The 17,210-nt window shown below is 46.1% G+C and overlaps 5 protein-coding genes across 10 annotated transcripts; 2 read left to right on the forward strand and 3 right to left on the reverse strand.

Moving 5' to 3' along the window:
* Nucleotides 1–230: 230 nt before the first annotated feature.
* LOC131263768 (CDGSH iron-sulfur domain-containing protein 3, mitochondrial) lies at nt 231–1,236 on the reverse strand. Its single transcript, XM_058266024.1, has 4 exons — nt 946–1,236; nt 728–884; nt 562–655; nt 231–473 (listed from the first exon to the last, which is right to left on the reverse strand). The coding sequence occupies exons 1-4, from the start codon at nt 997–999 to the stop codon at nt 347–349; spliced, it is 432 nt and encodes a 143-aa protein (XP_058122007.1). The 5' UTR covers nt 1,000–1,236; the 3' UTR covers nt 231–346.
* Nucleotides 1,237–1,379: 143 nt separating this feature from the next.
* Nucleotides 1,380–6,524, forward strand: LOC131267001 (muskelin). Of its 6 annotated transcripts, XM_058269731.1 has the most exons (8): nt 1,380–1,682; nt 2,580–2,792; nt 2,880–3,274; nt 3,350–3,575; nt 3,639–3,872; nt 4,205–4,373; nt 4,456–4,656; nt 4,764–6,524. In XM_058269731.1, the coding sequence occupies exons 1-8, from the start codon at nt 1,600–1,602 to the stop codon at nt 5,853–5,855; spliced, it is 2,613 nt and encodes an 870-aa protein (XP_058125714.1). In that variant the 5' UTR covers nt 1,380–1,599; the 3' UTR covers nt 5,856–6,524. The 6 variants fall into 6 exon arrangements, with proteins under 6 accessions (XP_058125714.1, XP_058125713.1, XP_058125709.1 ...); XM_058269730.1 differs by having other exon boundaries at nt 3,350–3,872; XM_058269726.1 differs by having other exon boundaries at nt 3,350–3,866; nt 4,181–4,373; nt 4,456–4,671.
* A 380-nt stretch (nt 6,525–6,904) lies between these two features.
* On the forward strand, nt 6,905–17,072 carry LOC131262205 (transmembrane 9 superfamily member 3). Its single transcript, XM_058264155.1, has 8 exons — nt 6,905–7,366; nt 7,434–7,629; nt 13,615–14,102; nt 14,174–14,340; nt 14,430–14,655; nt 14,746–14,954; nt 15,410–15,640; nt 15,715–17,072. Exons 1-8 carry the CDS (start codon nt 7,214–7,216, stop codon nt 15,857–15,859), a joined length of 1,815 nt encoding a protein of 604 aa, XP_058120138.1. The 5' UTR covers nt 6,905–7,213; the 3' UTR covers nt 15,860–17,072.
* On the reverse strand, nt 8,211–9,488 carry LOC131262207 (uncharacterized). Its single transcript, XM_058264158.1, has 2 exons — nt 9,353–9,488; nt 8,211–9,265 (listed from the first exon to the last, which is right to left on the reverse strand). The coding sequence occupies exons 1-2, from the start codon at nt 9,405–9,407 to the stop codon at nt 8,715–8,717; spliced, it is 606 nt and encodes a 201-aa protein (XP_058120141.1). The 5' UTR covers nt 9,408–9,488; the 3' UTR covers nt 8,211–8,714.
* LOC131262206 (uncharacterized) lies at nt 11,388–12,608 on the reverse strand. The gene is made up of 2 exons (XM_058264156.1): nt 12,393–12,608; nt 11,388–12,285 (listed from the first exon to the last, which is right to left on the reverse strand). Exons 1-2 carry the CDS (start codon nt 12,490–12,492, stop codon nt 11,768–11,770), a joined length of 618 nt encoding a protein of 205 aa, XP_058120139.1. The 5' UTR covers nt 12,493–12,608; the 3' UTR covers nt 11,388–11,767.
* Nucleotides 17,073–17,210: the final 138 nt, after the last annotated feature.

Genomic DNA, 17,210 nt, shown 5'->3' on the forward strand with positions numbered 1-17,210 from the left:
ATTAGGCAGTTCACACACGTTCTCACAAATGATTTTTTTGCATTCTCTAAGTTTTTCTAGGTTTTTGTGTTAACTTAATCATGTTTATATAAGTTGCTGGCTCTTTCTCTTTAAATGATTATGCACCTATTTAAAGAGTTAAGTGGACAGTCGTCAGTGGGAATCAATTTCGTTTTCTTTAAATAATATTTCTTTCGGTTTTTTTCGGGATTTAATTAGGTTTTTTTTTTTTTGAAAACCTAACTTTATTCTCTATATAATGTGCGTTAGCTCAACCATTCAAAAGCGGTTTTAGCGTTGGGCAACTATAACAAAATGCATTAAATATGCACTAAATGCAACTATTCTACTTTCCTGATATCTTTTGCACTTCCTCGCATTTATGCGTTCCATCGCAGAACGGTCGATGTTTGGTTTGCTTGCAGTTGCACAACCAATACGTGCCAGTCTTCTCCACCTGGAAGCGAATAGGACTGAAAGAAAAACAGAAGACCATAAATAGGCTAATACAACCCGCACTGTTGAACTTTCACCGCTAAGGTTGGATCCAGGACGACTTACCGATGCGTGATTTTGTATTGCGTTAGTTTATGGGTTCCATCGCACAGGGGTTGTCCCTTCGACCGGCCACAGAGGCACCATGAGTACCGTTTTCCTGTAATTTTTGGGATGCAACATGCTATGAATTGGTTCAATTAAACCGGTCTTCGCAATTTGTCTTCTTTACCTTCCTCCAGCTCCATCCGGAACGGCTTCTTGTCGTAGATTACTCCATTGGTCGGTTGCTCTTGGGATGTGCTGAGATGTTCGATAACATTCTTCGGGAACTTTGCCTCGTTACCGGTGGAACTGTACCAGCGCATGGTGCAGGACTGTGCTGCGCGCTAAAATTGAATCTGATTATGAGCCATTGGTTCAGACAGAGATGCTGCAAAGTAAACTTACGACCATGGTGATTGGTGACGAGTTAAAAATGTACACTTTCTGTAAAACGTTCATGGCTGCCGGGTGGAATTAAGTGAGCGTAAACAATTGATCGGGAAGTGGGTTAGCTTGCGATTTCAGTTTCGTGGTACGCTTTCTGTGCCCTTCGTGGCCCGGTGTTGTGATATTGCACTTAATGCTGAAACCAGAAACAATCTACACTGGGGGAGATTGTCCGAACGAAAGCGAATGTTTGTTGAAAAAGTGGAAATTAATGAAAACACGCAAGAGTATCCGCACAGATGACGACCGTCAAACGTCAACAAATGACAAGTGCAGAAGGTAAAACCCACACAAGCGCACAGTTTGCGTTGCCTTCAGCAGTTGGCCATGGTAGTCGTGTGCGGCATCGATGGGATGTGGTGTGATATCGAGCTGTCAAAATGCTGTTCCGATTGCAGATCGAGCGTCTCTCCGCTTGCGAGGTTGGTTGCCGTAGCGCACGTAGATTGGATTGAGGAACGTGGCCAGCACAAACTTGTGACGATTTCTGTGTATTGCGGACGAAAGTGCATCGGAAGTGGATCAACCGGAACATAGCGATTCCAGAGGTCGGTTAGTGAATTACGCGGATCAATCCACGCACCGCGACGAGCCGCAAGCGAACGCAGAGGGATGGCTGGAACAATCTCGGACATCAAGAAGTTGGAGTACGATATCTACAAATACTCCAGCTATTCATCGTCCTACCTGCCCGAGTAAGTATTGCATGGGAACGAAGAAACGAACCGAAACTTGGCAAAGCCAAAACAATCGGGCGCAAAATCGCTTCTTGGCGGTAACTTTGCGGATGGCAATGCACAGGTGCGCTCATTACGAATGGCGCCGGGTCGTTATGCTGAAGAAAAAAAAACCCAGTCCGGCAAAATGGCAAACTGTGAGCGGATGACGTACACAACGTTATCTCCTCTTCGGTTGAGCGCATAACTTTTAGACCCCCAATGGTGCCCAAATCTCGGGTATCACCACTGGTGAAAAACAGCAGCTCGCCCTTGGCTCCGAAATGATGGCGCATCATATTTTGTCGCGCTTTGGACACAGCGATGAAGAACCAGTTGGTGTTGGTGTGTTGGTAGAGCAGTTGAACGCCGGAACAGGACCGGATTGGAAGCGGAAGGAAATGGGGGTTGGCGGTATGCGGTTTGGTGCATTTGCATTGAAAAGAACAGGTTCATTGGTGAAGGGTACAAAAATAGCGCCGTTGTCGGTAATCGCCACTGCCCGCCAACGCCGTCATTGGCCAGTTGGCAAATTTCGTAATGGTTGGAAGCGCGGCTCATTGTGATACATATTTATTTACCTTACCACCTGTCCGGCAACACCGGGCCGCGACCCGCGGAGGACCTTTGTATCCATTCTTATACGTACCCGCCGACTATGAGGCGCTTGTTGTTGTTGTTGTTGTTGCTGCTGTTAGCTCCACCATGAACCCGAAATCTTATCATTCCGAACGTGCTTCTTTGCGTTATCGTATGGAACGTTTGATACTTTCACTCTCCGTTGTGTGTCCTTCGTGGCATACGTTTGTTGATGGCGGAAGAATGCGCATGACTAACCAATATTTAACTTCCGTTCGATTTTATCTCATTCCACAGAAACATCCGGGAAGATAATCCTTCTAATCAAACATCGCGCTGGTCATCGAACACCAACACACCGCCCCAGTTTCTCATCCTGAAGCTCGAACGGCCGGCAATCGTGACGAGGATCAAGTTCGGGAAATATGAGAAAACGCACGTTTGCAACTTGCGCAAGTTCCGAATCCTCGGCGGGCTGGAGGAAGAACGCATGGTGCTGCTGTTCGAAGGGTATGCTTTAAAAGAATGGAACGTCTACAATCGTCTTGTCCCGGTCTAGTTATTAATTTACTCGGGTTTTTTTCTACTCATTTGCAGCGGGCTACGGAATGACGCGGTGCCGGAAACGTTCAATTTGAAGCATCGCACCAACTCTGGCGAGCTCCTGCCGATCAAGTTCGTACAGATCGTGCCACTGCTGTCATGGGGGCCGAGCTTCAACTTTTGCATCTGGTACGTCGAGCTGCTGGGCATCGAGGACTCGATGTTCATCCTGTCGAACCTGCGCAAGTACAACATGCTACGGGAGGTCGAGATCGTCCGGCTGTTCCTGAAGCACTGCCGCCAGCAGGGGTACTCGAAAACCTTCCGTGCCCTGCAGGAGGAAACGGGAGTGCGCCTGGAGGACGAGCAGATGACGGAGCTGCACGAGATTCTTGTAAATAGAGGGGATTTTAAGAAGACTGAAGAAATGCTGATGGAATTTATCGACAGTACGTTTGCTTTTAAGTCCTGGCGGACAGCAGAACTTAGTAGGATGCTATAATTTGTATCTTGTTATCATTTAGACGGCCTAATGGATCACTACCTCGCGAAGCAAGAGTACAAACCGCAGTGGAGCCTGCAGCTGACGCCGGAAAAGGAACCGAGACCGGGGCGGCGCGGAGGGCACCAGCTGGTGATCGATCAGACGAACAGCACGATCTACCTGTACGGTGGCTGGGATGGTAACGAGGATCTCAGCGATCTCTGGTCGTACGACGTCAAGTCGAACCGGTGGACGTTGATCCACGAGCGCTCGGAGCTGCTCGACGGTCCGACTCCCCGCGCTTGCCACAAGATGGTGTACGACACGAGAAACGGACAGATTTTCATGCTCGGGCGCTACCTGGACAGTGCGTCCCGGACGGAGGAGAACATCAATAGCGACTTTTACCTTTACAACACCATCTCCCGGGAGTGGTACCGCATTTCCAGCGATACGAGCCAGGACGGGGGGCCGAAGCTGGTGTTCGACCACCAGATGTGCATCGACGTCGATAAGCAGACGATCTACGTGTTTGGCGGTCGCATCCTGGAACCTAAGTATGCGTGTGTACAATGTTACTTGTGATTGGTTTTCCCCGCCTTTTCCAAAATACCTTTGAACCCCACTGGATTTATATGATAATTAACCTCCTCATCCTCCTCCCTCCATAGTTCACGTTCCTTTCCCGCACGTCCATTTACTTCACTTTGCTTGCACTTTAAAATCGTACATGGAATGTATTCTTCTTCATTTTGTTAGGTAGTTGATTTTTGTTTTTCTTCTTTTTTCTCCTTCCCGTTCCATTCCGGTTCCGGTTTGTTTTTTCTTCTTTTGCCTCTCCCCTGTTTTGCATGTAACTTTTTCGTACAAGTTACAGAATTTCTTTATCGTTTAGAAACGAGGAGGAAACGACAGGCAACTATCGGTACTCGGGCCTGTTTTCGTACCACATCAGCACCAACACCTGGACGCACATTATGGTGGACTGCGATGATCAGCTCGCTTCCAGCCCGCACGTGCACAGCATTCGATCGCGTGTGACACATTCGATGCTGTTCCATCATGTGAGTAAACCTTGCGCGGGACGCGAGTCAGCCATTGCTGTGCTGTGTAATAATTATCAATGGTTATTTTGTTCGATTACAGAAACATCGCAAATTGTACATCTTTGGTGGGCAACGCGGCAAGGACTACATGACGGACTTCCTCATCTACGATGTAGACACCAACGAGCTGTCCAACATGACGCCGGAGAATAACAATACCGACACGAAGAACGTACCGCAGTCGGGATTCACGCAGCGCGCAACGATCGACAGCGAAAAGGACGAGATTTACGTTTTGACGGTAGGAGCCGATTGTGTAAGAGCCCGGACGGTGTGCAGAAAGCTTTTACTGATCGATGATCTCTCCGTTTTGGTCTCTCTTTCTCTCCGTTTCGGTACCTTCCACAGAGCCTCAGCAAGGAGAAGGAGCGCCGCGATCTGAACATAAACTCGTTCTGGCTGTTCTCGTTGGCCAAGAAGGAGTGGTGCTGCGTGTACAAGAGTGAACACTCGAACGGGGAAAACTGCTACCAGAAGAGCAGCCAGCACGCCTGCCATGAGCCATGCCCGCGGTATGCGCACCAGATCGTGTACGATGGCGTGAACCAGGTGCACTTCCTGTTCGGCGGTAACCCGGGTACGAACTCCAACGTGCGGCTGGACGATTTCTGGGTGCTGCGGTTGGAGAAACCGAATCGTGCGAACATCCTGCGCTACTGCAAGTACCTGTTGCGCAAGCAGGAGTACGAGGAGATTACGAAAAATGACCCGCTAGCGGCGATACTGTACCTGCAAACGAAGTTGTACGACATTATTGACCACAGCGATCCGGTACAGCTGAAGGAGTTCCACAAGCTGGCATCGCTACTGTTCAAATCGGACACGGTCGATGGTGAAACGGAACCGACCAGCCTGCTAACTTGTTCTCTAAGTGGTGGCGCTGGCGCTGGCAGTGTAGGATCTTCCGTTGGTGCTGGTGTTTCTGCCCCGGCCGTTGGTAGTGGTACGGTCACAACGGCAGGAGTCGGTGGTGGTGGTGGCAGCAAGCACAAACAACAACGTAGTGACGACGATCGGCAGAAGGAGGAAGAAAACATGGCCAAAGTGATGCGCGTGGAGTCACCGAAGAGTCTCGCAGATGAAGCGGACACTTCCAGCATCAGCTCGATGAGCAGCAGTGACTGTTCGAACTCGCAAGGACCAGGAACTTCGGCCGCCCAGAGATTGGCCGCGGGAACAACGGCTACGGATGGTGCTGGATCGTCGCCTGCCGTGTCCGTCAATCCCACAGCGTCCTCCAAGGCGACAAGCAGCACGGTGGACGATGCCGGTGCCACATCGTCTACTTCCCGCTCCGGTAATAGCGCACGCAATCGATCGGTCGATCAGCAGTTTGAGATGAAAATAAGGCGCTGTCTGCTGTTCAACAAACTCGTCGACTTGATGCCGGAAGCTCTATGTCAACCGAAGAAAAATATCAGCGATTTTGTACTGCTGTAGTAGTGGCGAAACTCTTGACAAGGATTTGATTTTGATTTGTTTCCCCGTCATTCTGTGTCACACAAATGCTCCGCGAATCCTGCCAACCTCTCTCCCAAGTGAATGTAAAGGGATTAAATTGTGTAAAGTTATTAGTTGTAAGCGGAAAAAGGCACATCCGGTTCAGAAAGCTTGCATCACCTACCCGTGCACACAAGTCACCGTCAAACCGTACCGGTTTATTACGTATCGTTCTTTTTCGTCAACTCTTATGTGATAATTGCAGTACCGTAGAACAAAACCCTAATAAGTAATGATCAAAAAGCATAGCTTTCTGAACGTGTTACGGCGTGTTGTGTAGGCTGATGTAGAAAGTTTGTGTGTTTAGCCAGTAATAATTTCACCATTTGACTTCACTTCTGACGATACTCTGTTGTACGCGCGAACGCTCTGAAGAATTGTTTTATTGTTTTAAACTCAGATTTGTTTTACACCTTTCAAACCCTTCCGTGTGGGCAATCAATGCATCTATCCCGTCGAATGATGATAGCTGGTGTGGGCAACCCCCATGGGTATCGCCTAGCATTCACATTTATGTTTACTCGAAACTGTATCACTTGAGACGCAACTTTTGAATGTTCTTTTTTGTTATCACTTTACAAATGTAAAATAAAAATTGTCTTCAATTAATTTGAAATTTAATTTATATTGTCGATGCGATCCGATATTTAGGGACTACTAGTAGAGCAAAGTTGGTGTTGGAAATCACTTTTTCAAAGGATAACTTTTTGGGAACGATGATCAAGTATCCGAATAATTGAAAATCGGTGAATCGACGGTAGCACTAGATCACTTTAACGAAGCTATGCTTTTCTCACCTTAGATTGTAGTCATCTTGACACTCACAACTGTGAGAGCTGTCAAACTCACTTTGACGTCGCAAAGCGCGTCGTACGTGGGTGTGAAAGAGACTGCGAATGATTGCATCTCCGATTCTGTCTACGTGTTTTTCGCCCCGAAAGTGTCGAGACCGTCGATCTCGCGAAATAATTAATAATACGGTACGGAAAATAGAACGTTCGTGGGATTTTCTTTCGTTTTCAACTCGAATCGGCAGCGGCGAACGGTTGCTGAGTGTTTTGCTATCTAGTAGTTTGGCTGGAAACGATTGGCCAAACTACGCCGCACCTCACCACATCTTGTAGTGTCGCGCGGGTGCGATGTGTCAGTGATCCGAAATCCTGCCATTCCCGATGTGAGTTTGCCTTCGAATGCTAAACAAAACAAAAGGGTGCCGAAGAAAGTTGTAACGTACGCTGTTCCTGTTCGCTGCTGCCTGCAGTTGCTCCGGTGCAATACTTACGTTAGCAAACAGTTTGATGCCGTCCCGGTGGCCGGCCCGTACTAGACATCGACCGCAAGGAGCGTACGTACAAAACATGAAGTGCCGTTCGGGGGGATGGTGGTACGTGGTGGCAGCTGTCGTCACCCTGCTCTTGGCCTTCGTCGGAGCCGACGAGCACAATCATATGGTAAGTAGGTTTGGTTACTTTGATTGTCTTCATGTTGATTCTAACATACGCCACGCTTCCTTTTTAGTACGAGGATCACGAGGAAATTGTACTATGGATGAACACGGTCGGTCCGTACCACAACCGGCAAGAAACCTATGCGTATTTCTCGCTTCCGTTCTGTGTCGGTGCCAAACAATCGATTAGTCATTACCACGAGACGATGAGCGAGGCGCTCCAAGGGGTCGAGCTGGAGTTCAGTGGCTACGAGATCGATTTCAAAGGTAGGTTTATTTATTTTTCATTAGCCTTCCTCATAAACGAGAGGCATGGTCCATCCTGCTTGGTACAGCATGGCAGTTATCCTTTTTGACGAAACTTAATCTTATTTGCGAATTTCAATTAAAAGCTACGATGTGGCTGCAATCTAAAGTAAAATGAAACGATTATGGTCCATCATTTCGTAACACATGTTTTAGTACACTCTTCAATAGGACTCTCCTAAAACTAAATAAATTGAGAATTATTGAATAAGTTAATAAATCAAGAGATATTTTGCTATCCCTTTTCGTGGGGTTTGAAAGTAAGCGCATTCGTCCAACCTGCGGCCGGTGCTGAGAACTTTCGATCTACGTCATACTCAATTGCAACCCCGCTTTTAAACACACTTAGTGCAGTATTGCCTAGTGTACAAGCGCATCCCGCTGAACTAAAATTAACCCATTTTCAAGTTCTTGTCTACCGCTAATTTTTGTTTAGGAAAGAGAAAAAATCTGCAAAAAATAAGCAACTCTGAGGTTTATGAGTAGATAGTAGATGCATCAAACATTGAGGCATATTTTATTAATTTATCTTTTTTATATATTTTATTACTTTATTACTAGTTGCATAATATAACCGGGATCCAAAAAGTATTGATTTTAGATCAGTGTCCAAAAACGATTTATCTTGTTTATGCTGTTAAATTTCAACGTAGTGTCGAGGCGTTTAGGGCAGAATGGTAATTTTACCAAATGAACTTGCTTTTAAAATCTGTAAACCTCCCTTTTCTTATTATGTTATATTTAATTTATTTCATTGACTGATGTGTTGCAAAACTGATCACTAATAGTAAACTTTACTAAATACTTTATCATGTGGTTTGATTGCTTTCGATCATGAAATAAAATGAACAGGTCATTTGCAATTTCTTGAGTGTACTGTTTGCTTACGTAAAAAAAAAAACGAACGTAATGTGATGCATGTACATTGGTGTGTCGCTCAAAAGTCTTTCTTGTTTTTCATCCATTTTCTTATCAGTCGTCACCTTTTATTGCCTTAGCCGACATTAACAATTCCTCCCACTTAATTGCTATCCCTAGTTTGTTGTTTATCTTACTGCTAAGAGGACAAGGATGCTCACGATGGTTAAAGTGGCTGTACCGAGTTGCAAAACGCTAGCAGCCCCGCTCGAGGGCTTTTTGGTGGTGGTTGTCGTTACCCCCGGCGCAAGGGTTGTCGTTACTCCCGGCGCAAGAGTTGTCGTTACTCCCGGCGCAAGGGTTGTCGTTACTCCTGGCGCCAAAGTGGTTGTTACGGGGCCAACCGGATTCTGATCGCAGTTGTCCGTCATACACGTGCCACAACCGGTTACATTCAGGCTGGATACCCAGCCGGCGCAGAAATTCGTAGTATTGAAAGTACATCCACGAGCGAAGCTGTGCAGATTGGTAGCGGTTCCATTCGCGAACAAGCGGTTAACCTGTATCCGGTAGCACTTGAACTCCGTCCCGTTGCCTTCCGCCAGGGTTGGATTGTCTGGGTAGAAAGTCGCGTGGTTTGCATTGACGATAGAAGCATTACATTGCACCACCTGACCCATCGTCTCGCAATGGTCGAAGCTCGACGAACTGACACAATTTCGGCAAAGCAGCGCCGAACCTGAGAAGATCGCACAAAATGTGATTTGTAACTTATGGTTTCACCGAATAAACAATCTTTCGCTCAGCAGCAACCACGAGTACGAACCATTTCCAACCAGTGCCGCCAACAACACCAACATCAACACTCTACAACTCTCCATTGCTCTACGTGCGTTTGGTTGCTGTTGTTTTAAAATACCACGATTGAGGATGCACTTGCGAACTACCAGCACCCGATACCAGCTTGCTCACAAATGAACCGACCACGGTGCTCGCTGGTGCTGTTATATACTGCAGGGAGCAACGGTGGCCCCGCATGGTGTACTGCATCTTATCTTTGTGCCAAGCACTTGAACTCTTTTCGCACACGCTCCGCTTAAAGCGCAGCCAAGGAGAGGCACCGATTCAGAGGCTGCTTTCTCGCACTGTCCCTTAGAGTCGACCGATGATTCATTCCGTGTACACTTGGAAGAATATGGGAGGGCTTTAAAAAAATCCCACCACCCCATCTAGCTCATCGGGAAGATGTCATCCTGTTCGTCATCCAGACAGAGCAACTTGTTTGTCTGGTCCCATTTTTTTCAGGATGCACTTTGAGACGGTCGGCGGACGCGAAACAAGCAAATGCTGCCCGAAGTGCGTTCTAGTTGTTTGCGGAGGGTTTACAGCGCAACGGGCGCCCATATTGATTGCCATTCTGAAGGTCGAATATTGGTCGGCCAGTTGGCAACGTTTGCAAGTTCCTTTTTATGGCACAAATTGTGTAAAATTATGAAAAGTATTCGATAGCAGCTCATTGTTTTACCTCCTACGCAACGAGGTTTGGTTGGGATAGCAAAATTTTCAAACTTGAAAGCGAAACACTTAGCGTTGCCATCACTCGGTTTCAGTATCATTGATAAGTATTCAAGCTAAATGATTGAATCCGATTATGTTGGTAACCGTATATCTTTATCGAATTATAAATAACCCTTATTCGTGAATCTTTTGACGAGTATAAAAGATTCATAAATCAAAATTTAAAAAAAACAAACGATCGGATGAAATTTGATGCAAGTGGTTTTACAATCAAACCATCGTCAAAACATGTGGTATGTATAAGTAAAAGTAATAGTACTTGCAGAAGGATTTGCTTTCAATTTTTTTACTGAAGTTTGCCCATTTTTACCTTTTTTCCTACCCGTGAAAAAAATGCACTCTGTTGTATGACTTTGGAGGTAAGGAATAGGGGGATCCCATTTTACTGATCAAATCGTTCCTGAAATGACAGAATGTTCCCTTCGAGGACTAACCGTTCTCGACCGGAAACGTAGAAGAGTTCTTAGACGAAAAAAAGTTTGATTAACATAAAAATCTTTCTTCACTGCCTCCCGATGTGTAGTAATCATATTACTACTCAAATTCTGATGAATGAAAAGCCGGACAAAACTGTCACTTCCGCTAGGAAACTAAACTGTGCGTATGTAACGGTTGAATTTATCACCACACCAACAACATCTTGTTCGCAGCCCACTGGCGTTTGCGGACCGCGTGCATGCAACCAGCACCGGTCTGAAGTGGCTCGTTTTACAAAGTGCCGATAAAATGTATCACATTGACCATGAACGCAATTGATACCGCAAACGAGTGTATCTAATAAGGCACAACCAATCAATGGCACGTATGGTAGGGCAAAAGTGGTTTCCTGATTTTGTTTACTATTCAATGTTTGATTTAATTACTTATAACCTAATTTTATTCTAGGAAGAACAAAGCATAGGGTTCCGCACAAATGTTGCGCACTTGATGGAGTTAAGGCGTTTGCGACACCCTTTTAAATCTCATTTCAAATAAAAAATAGCAAGTACATGTAATGGCATTTAATTTATAAAAAAAATATTCATTTTGTTATCTGACTTCATGACAGTTTTGCTTTTAGATCAATTAAAATGCCCAGCGTGCAATGTTAACCAAAAGGTTAAAATTAAAACAAAATGGACCGAGAAAAATGTGTTTGCATACTATTATTAATGCTAGGAATATTATAAGCCTATCATCAAAGGTTAAGTATCCAAGGATAGCGCCGGGAAACTTGACGATTTGAGGCGTCATTGTAACAAAAAGTACAAATATATCATATCAATTCTTATTTGTTTTCGGCTAGTGCACTTTTGGAAATTTTATTTCATGTCTGTCCTATGTGTAATCTCCGTTCGTTCAAACATTGGCTGAGCGCACTTGCACCCCACCATACTTTATTGCTGCGGAATCGTTTGATTTCTTTAATTAGGTAGGTGACATAAACGAGGTGGAACATCGTGTATCGTGTATCGTGTGTCGCCCCGGTTCGGGTTTATCTTGGAACAGTACATTTTTTCTTTCTTTTCTTTATCGTCTAGAACGGTAAGGATTTGGCATGAGAGAACGTTATTGTTCGGTGGAGATGTTAAAATTAAAGAAGTTACCCCAGTTACGCTGCCGTTAGCGATAGATGAGCCGGGGGTTTTGGTATCGCATTGCAACTATTTGTATTGCTTAGTGTTTAGAAACTGTTTGCGCAACCCATCATAAGTGCACCAGCTGCCAGCAGCACCACCGTTAGGCCGTTGACGATCCTTATCGTGTCGGCTCCTGAGTGTTTGGTCTTCCCCTCCGCGAGGCCAGCTACGTTGCGTCCCAACTCCACCGGGGCCGCGGCGTTGCAGTTGCTTCCGGTGCACAGTTCACAGTCACCATTTTCCTTGGCCCAACCGGTGCACGGATCTATCGCTGCCGTCGTGCACCCTTTGGCGTAGAACACCTTCCTCGATGCACCAACGCCGGTAGTGGCGGACAGCGTGTAGCACTTGTGCTGCATACCCTGATGTCCACCGGTGGAACTGTTGTCCGCCACGTGCACCTTCGCCGCCGGATTAATCAGGCGCAGCTTGCTAACGGTCGCATCGAGCTGATCGTCGGAACATGGTTCCGTTTTGGCACCGTGCTGGCAATGGCCCGCACTTTCCGTGCTCCAGCAGACGCTGCACTGCTGCTGCACCACCGAGGTCGAATGCGGCGTGCCTGTTGGAGTCAACGGAGAAGGTTTTGAGTAGCGGATGGATACTATTTTTGGACCAAACACAGCTTAGAACACTCGGTGCGTGCACCGGGAACGTATAAACACACACCTTCTGAAGTACTCTCTGTCTTCTCAGCACTGCAAATTGAAAGTAAAAACAACACCACGGTGAAAGCGATCATCATCGAGTAGGAGAACACCATCGTCATGAATATCGATCACCAAGAAGCGAACGGAACTGCTGCTTGTAGGAAACTGACCAGCGGCATTCGGAACCGGATCAGTTTTGAAGGCTCTAAGCTGCATCCAACACCTCCGCTACGTCGAACGGTGAAGTTTTGCCAGCTGCACCAGGGGGGAGGAGCCTTCGTGCCTTCACGACCCTTATTTGCTCATACCTGCCAGTATTGGTAATCGATCGGGATGGCAGCGTCTTCTTCCACTCCATAGAGCAACCCTGTAACGTTCAGAGAAAATACCGTCTCGCTCAAGGCGTCATTTGAGATGCTAAACAACGCCAATCAGCAAACGACCAAACGGCTGCGATGGTGTAATTGGACCCCGGTTTAGCATTCTAATTCATCACGAGCTACAATTTGAAGCTCCGCTAACGTCACTTTGCAAACACCTGTTGCCAAAACGATTAGGTCGCGTTTTGTATGAGATTTTCCTTTCCGTTTTTGTGCATTCATTTTTCAATTGGAAACCGTAAAATATTCGTCGACCGTAAATTTTGAATGTATCATTAAATGGTTTCCTTTCTTATACCTTTCACAAAGGGTTATCCGCTGACACACCTCCTCCGGTGTTTCCACTCTCGACGCGCGTAGAGAAATATAGGAATTACTTCTCTGTTATTGTGTTGACGTAATTGCATATTTAATAACACATTGATCAGCTTGTTGACTCAGCCGGAAAGTTCTAAGCAGGCTAGTCACTGTAAGCTGGACACTTTCCTTCTTACAACGTAATATGGCAGTCGGCGAATTGAGTTGCAATTTTTCAAATCATTGGTAAAAAGAAATACATTTAGTCAATTATCGAAACAAGTACATGACCAACGAAAAAGCGACATGAGAAAGATAAACTATTCAATGACTACTTTGTAACAGAAGAATGTGTCCCATTTTTACAGTTTTCTTTTACATGTCTACTATGATTCAAAATATAGAAGCAAGCTGTTTTGAACAGTTCGATATTTCAGCAGAATAACGAATGAAAAATCAAGTTATTGAATGTGTACTTTCAAAATACAGCAACCAATAACAACATTATTATCAAGAAAGTCAAGATATCCTTTACTGAAATGCAATCCTTTCCTCTTCTTTTAGATGATATTAATCCGACGGAAATTTGCATGGTGGAGCTGACGGAGGAGAAGCACAAAGCGTTCGTGTACGCGGTGAAGAACCAGTACTGGTACCAGATGTACATCGACGACCTGCCGATCTGGGGCGTCGTCGGCAAGGAGGAGGACAAGAAGTACTACATCTACACCCACAAGAAGTTCGACATCAGCTACAATGGCAAGCAGATCGTGGACGTGTCGCTCACGCCCGAGCACAAGGAGCTGCTGCGCGTCGGCGCCAAGATCAAGTTCACGTACGAGGTCAACTGGAAGCCGAGCTCGGTCAAGTTCGAGGATCGGTTCGACAAGTATCTCGATCCGAACTTCTTCCAGCACCGCATTCACTGGTTCAGCATTTTCAACAGCTTCATGATGGTGATCTTCCTCGTCGGGCTCGTCTCGATGATCCTGATGCGCACGCTCCGTAAGGATTACGCCCGCTATAGCAAGGACGAGGAGGCGGACGATATGGTACAGTTGGCCATCGAAGCATTTGTCGCCTGGTTCCGTTTGTTGTTAACGCTTTGGTTTACTTCGTATAGGAACGCGACTTGGGTGACGAGTACGGTTGGAAGCAAATTCATGGCGATGTGTTCCGTCCGGCGTCGAATGTGATGCTCTTTTCGGCGCTGATTGGCACCGGCTACCAGCTAACGTCGGTGGTGTTGTGCGTGATTACGTTTGCAATACTTGGCGAACTGTACACGGAGTATGTGGAACAAATGAATCAAATTTGTTTGTTTATGAAATGGCTGTTTGGTATGTGTTTCTAAAATTCCTCTATGCCTTCCATTACAGACGTGGTTCGATGCTTTCTACGACGATTTTTGTGTACGCGGCAACGTCCCCCATCAACGGGTACTTCGGCGGATCGCTGTACGCTCGCATGGGTGGCAAGCAGTGGATCAAGCAGATGCTGATGTCGGCCTTCATCGTTCCGGCCCTCGTGTGTGGGACTGCGTTTTTCATAAATTTTATCGCCATCTACTATCACGCGTCGCGAGCGATCCCCTTCGGAACGATGGTAAGTCGCGCGCAACTCGTGTTGAGGGGCATTCGTAGGGTTCAGGATGTTACGATATGACTCGTTGCTTTCCACACATCATCTCAACAGGTTGCGGTTACATGTATCTGCATATTCGTCATCCTCCCGCTGACATTGATCGGCACGATTGTGGGCCGCAATCTGGACGGCCAGCCGGACTACCCGTGCCGCGTCAATGCCGTACCGCGACCGATCCCGGAGAAGAAGTGGTTCATGGAACCGGCTGTGATCATTCTGCTCGGTGGAGTGCTACCCTTTGGGTCGATCTTCATTGAAATGTAAGTTAGACCCATAATATATATGATAATATGTTTTGCTGTAATACTTTTTTGTTACCATTGAAATTGTTTGTGTGTGTGTGGGGGGGTAGTGAATTTACATCTATCCGGTTGATGATGGCGGACGTAGAATGGAAGTTCCACGTTTTCGGGTTTTGTTTAATGTTTTTTTCATGTATCAAAAATCGCATCTCACCCTTATCAGTCCGTGTTTCCTCCGCCGAAACGGAGGCAACATATTTTGACTCGCTATCAACAGGGTCCCTTACTGAGCCGACGTCCCGAATGTTCAACTTTATTTGATTTATACGTCTTTAGAGCTGAATCTATTCAGGCCTGTGTTGTCCTGTACAAAGAATATCACAAATCATGCTAAGACAAAACCCTTCATTTGGACATTTGGACTAAAAAATATTACTTTGCTTTTATATATTTTGCTTTTGCTCCTCTCGCAGGTACTTCATTTTCACCTCATTCTGGGCGTACAAAATCTACTACGTGTACGGCTTCATGCTGCTAGTGTTCCTGATTCTGATCGTCGTTACCGTGTGCGTGACGATCGTGTGCACCTACTTCCTGCTGAACGCCGAGGACTACCGATGGCAGTGGACCAGCTTCATGTCGGCGGCCTCCACGGCGATCTACGTGTACATGTATTCGTTCTACTATTTCTTCTTCAAGACGAAGTAAGTACGCACCCTTCCCTTGGACGCTCCGGGCCATTTATTTTCATATGCCCCTTTTTATTCGCTCACCGCAGGATGTACGGCCTGTTCCAGACGTCGTTCTACTTCGGGTATATGGCGCTGTTTTCCGGTGCGCTAGGGATCATCTGCGGGACGGTGGGACACTTTGGTACGAACATTTTCGTGCGAAAGATATACTCCAACGTCAAGATTGACTAAACAACGTCCTGGGATCGGCATCCTTCCACATACAAGCACGTGCGCGCACACATATACACACACATACACACTCACGCCGGTGTAGAGAGACGGATAACAATTAACCGGTGTCAGTGTCGTACTAATTCTAGGCAACGTGTTAGTGTGGGGGGAGACCTGGGCTCCCGGAATGAGGAGGTTGTTGACAAACCATGGTCGTAATCTAGTTTATTAATATTCCTTTACACGTAAGCCGCGCCCGAACTGTGCTATCGAGTGCATATCCGGTGGGAATGTCTGCACTGGAAATCGTTACATACGAAATAGGGCGACTTGTCCAACGACGAGTCATCATCGGTAAACCAATGGAAGTTGTGGGAAGTTTTGTGGGGGGGACAAAAACAAAAATAGATACAACGCAGACACACACGCATACACACTTACATACACATTATGCCCTTACCGTGATCTTGCACTTGATGTTATTTGAATTGTGAACACCTTGACTTGAGTCCTGCCCTCGGAAAGCCAATGGCAGTCGATCGTGGAGCCCTTTAATTTGTAATCCCGAAATCAGCGATTTTTGTCCGATGAAGGAAGACTGTTTGGTGATGTACTGAATTAAATTGAGTTGAACTGAAAACTATACCACACTAATAAAGGTGCGTTATGCATTGATAAATCACTCGATGTTGCTTGTTTCGGGCCATTTTTAGTTAGGGCTTTTTTGGGTTAATGCCAAACAACTGCGAATTGTTTAGTTTATTATTTAGCTTAGGGCTGTTTTCTTCCGTTTGTTAATCAATGCTTATAACTGCGGCAGTCATATATTTCCACTTTGCCTTAATCCGACTAAACTACTAAGGTACAGAACATATATAAAAACGACGATCCTGTACATGTGTACTTGTGTGTGTGTGTGTGCGCATGTGCATGAGTGTGTTAATGTGAAATCGAATGTGCAGCACAAAAGGCATACAAAAGGGCATACGTGTCTCGGCGTGTGACGGATGTCACGGGTGGTTGCTGAACCGTACGATCGCCACCCACCACAGTGGCCACATCCGCCCGCCACAATGTTAACGCGATCCCCTCGGTTAGCGCGTGCAAAAGCTAGTTACTTGTGTCCTTTTGTGGTTTAATTTGGAACGACGACTTATTGTTAGCATATTGGGAAATAGAACTGAACCTACCGGAAGTCGGAAGCCAACGGACGGACCACTCCGTTAACCAACCCCAAGCGACAATGTTAGCTTATTTCATGAAATGGTTGTTTTAAGAAAGAAAATAGTCCGGAGGAAACCAGATGATACGGGGCGTTTTGATTGACTAAACAAGATGAATTTAGTTTGCTAACCTGATCACGTTGTTC

The sequence above is a fragment of the Anopheles coustani genome, chromosome 2 (assembly GCF_943734705.1).
Source record: "Anopheles coustani chromosome 2, idAnoCousDA_361_x.2, whole genome shotgun sequence".
Classification (NCBI taxonomy): domain Eukaryota; kingdom Metazoa; phylum Arthropoda; class Insecta; order Diptera; family Culicidae; genus Anopheles; species Anopheles coustani.

Bases quoted from the DNA above. Each gene is read 5' to 3' on its own strand.
- LOC131263768 (XM_058266024.1), bottom strand. From the start codon at position 999: ATGAACGTTTTACAGAAAGTGTACATTTTTAACTCGTCACCAATCACC. The intron at 656-727 runs GTAAAGAAGACA...CAAAAATTACAG, and splicing joins CCGGATGGAGCTGGAGGAAG to GAAAACGGTACTCATGGTGC. The intron at 474-561 runs GTAAGTCGTCCT...TTTTTCTTTCAG, and splicing joins CAATACAAAATCACGCATCG to TCCTATTCGCTTCCAGGTGG.
- LOC131267001 (XM_058269726.1), top strand. From the start codon at position 1,600: ATGGCTGGAACAATCTCGGACATCAAGAAGTTGGAGTACGATATCTAC. The intron at 1,683-2,579 runs GTAAGTATTGCA...CTCATTCCACAG, and splicing joins TCATCGTCCTACCTGCCCGA to AAACATCCGGGAAGATAATC. The intron at 2,793-2,879 runs GTATGCTTTAAA...ACTCATTTGCAG, and splicing joins ATGGTGCTGCTGTTCGAAGG to CGGGCTACGGAATGACGCGG.
- LOC131262205 (XM_058264155.1), top strand. From the start codon at position 7,214: ATGCCGTCCCGGTGGCCGGCCCGTACTAGACATCGACCGCAAGGAGCG. The intron at 7,630-13,614 runs GTAGGTTTATTT...CTCTTCTTTTAG, and splicing joins CTACGAGATCGATTTCAAAG to ATGATATTAATCCGACGGAA. The intron at 14,955-15,409 runs GTAAGTTAGACC...CTCCTCTCGCAG, and splicing joins GGGTCGATCTTCATTGAAAT to GTACTTCATTTTCACCTCAT.
- LOC131262207 (XM_058264158.1), bottom strand. From the start codon at position 9,407: ATGGAGAGTTGTAGAGTGTTGATGTTGGTGTTGTTGGCGGCACTGGTT. The intron at 9,266-9,352 runs GTTCGTACTCGT...CGATCTTCTCAG, and splicing joins GGCGGCACTGGTTGGAAATG to GTTCGGCGCTGCTTTGCCGA.
- LOC131262206 (XM_058264156.1), bottom strand. From the start codon at position 12,492: ATGACGATGGTGTTCTCCTACTCGATGATGATCGCTTTCACCGTGGTG. The intron at 12,286-12,392 runs GTGTGTGTTTAT...TGACTCCAACAG, and splicing joins GACAGAGAGTACTTCAGAAG to GCACGCCGCATTCGACCTCG.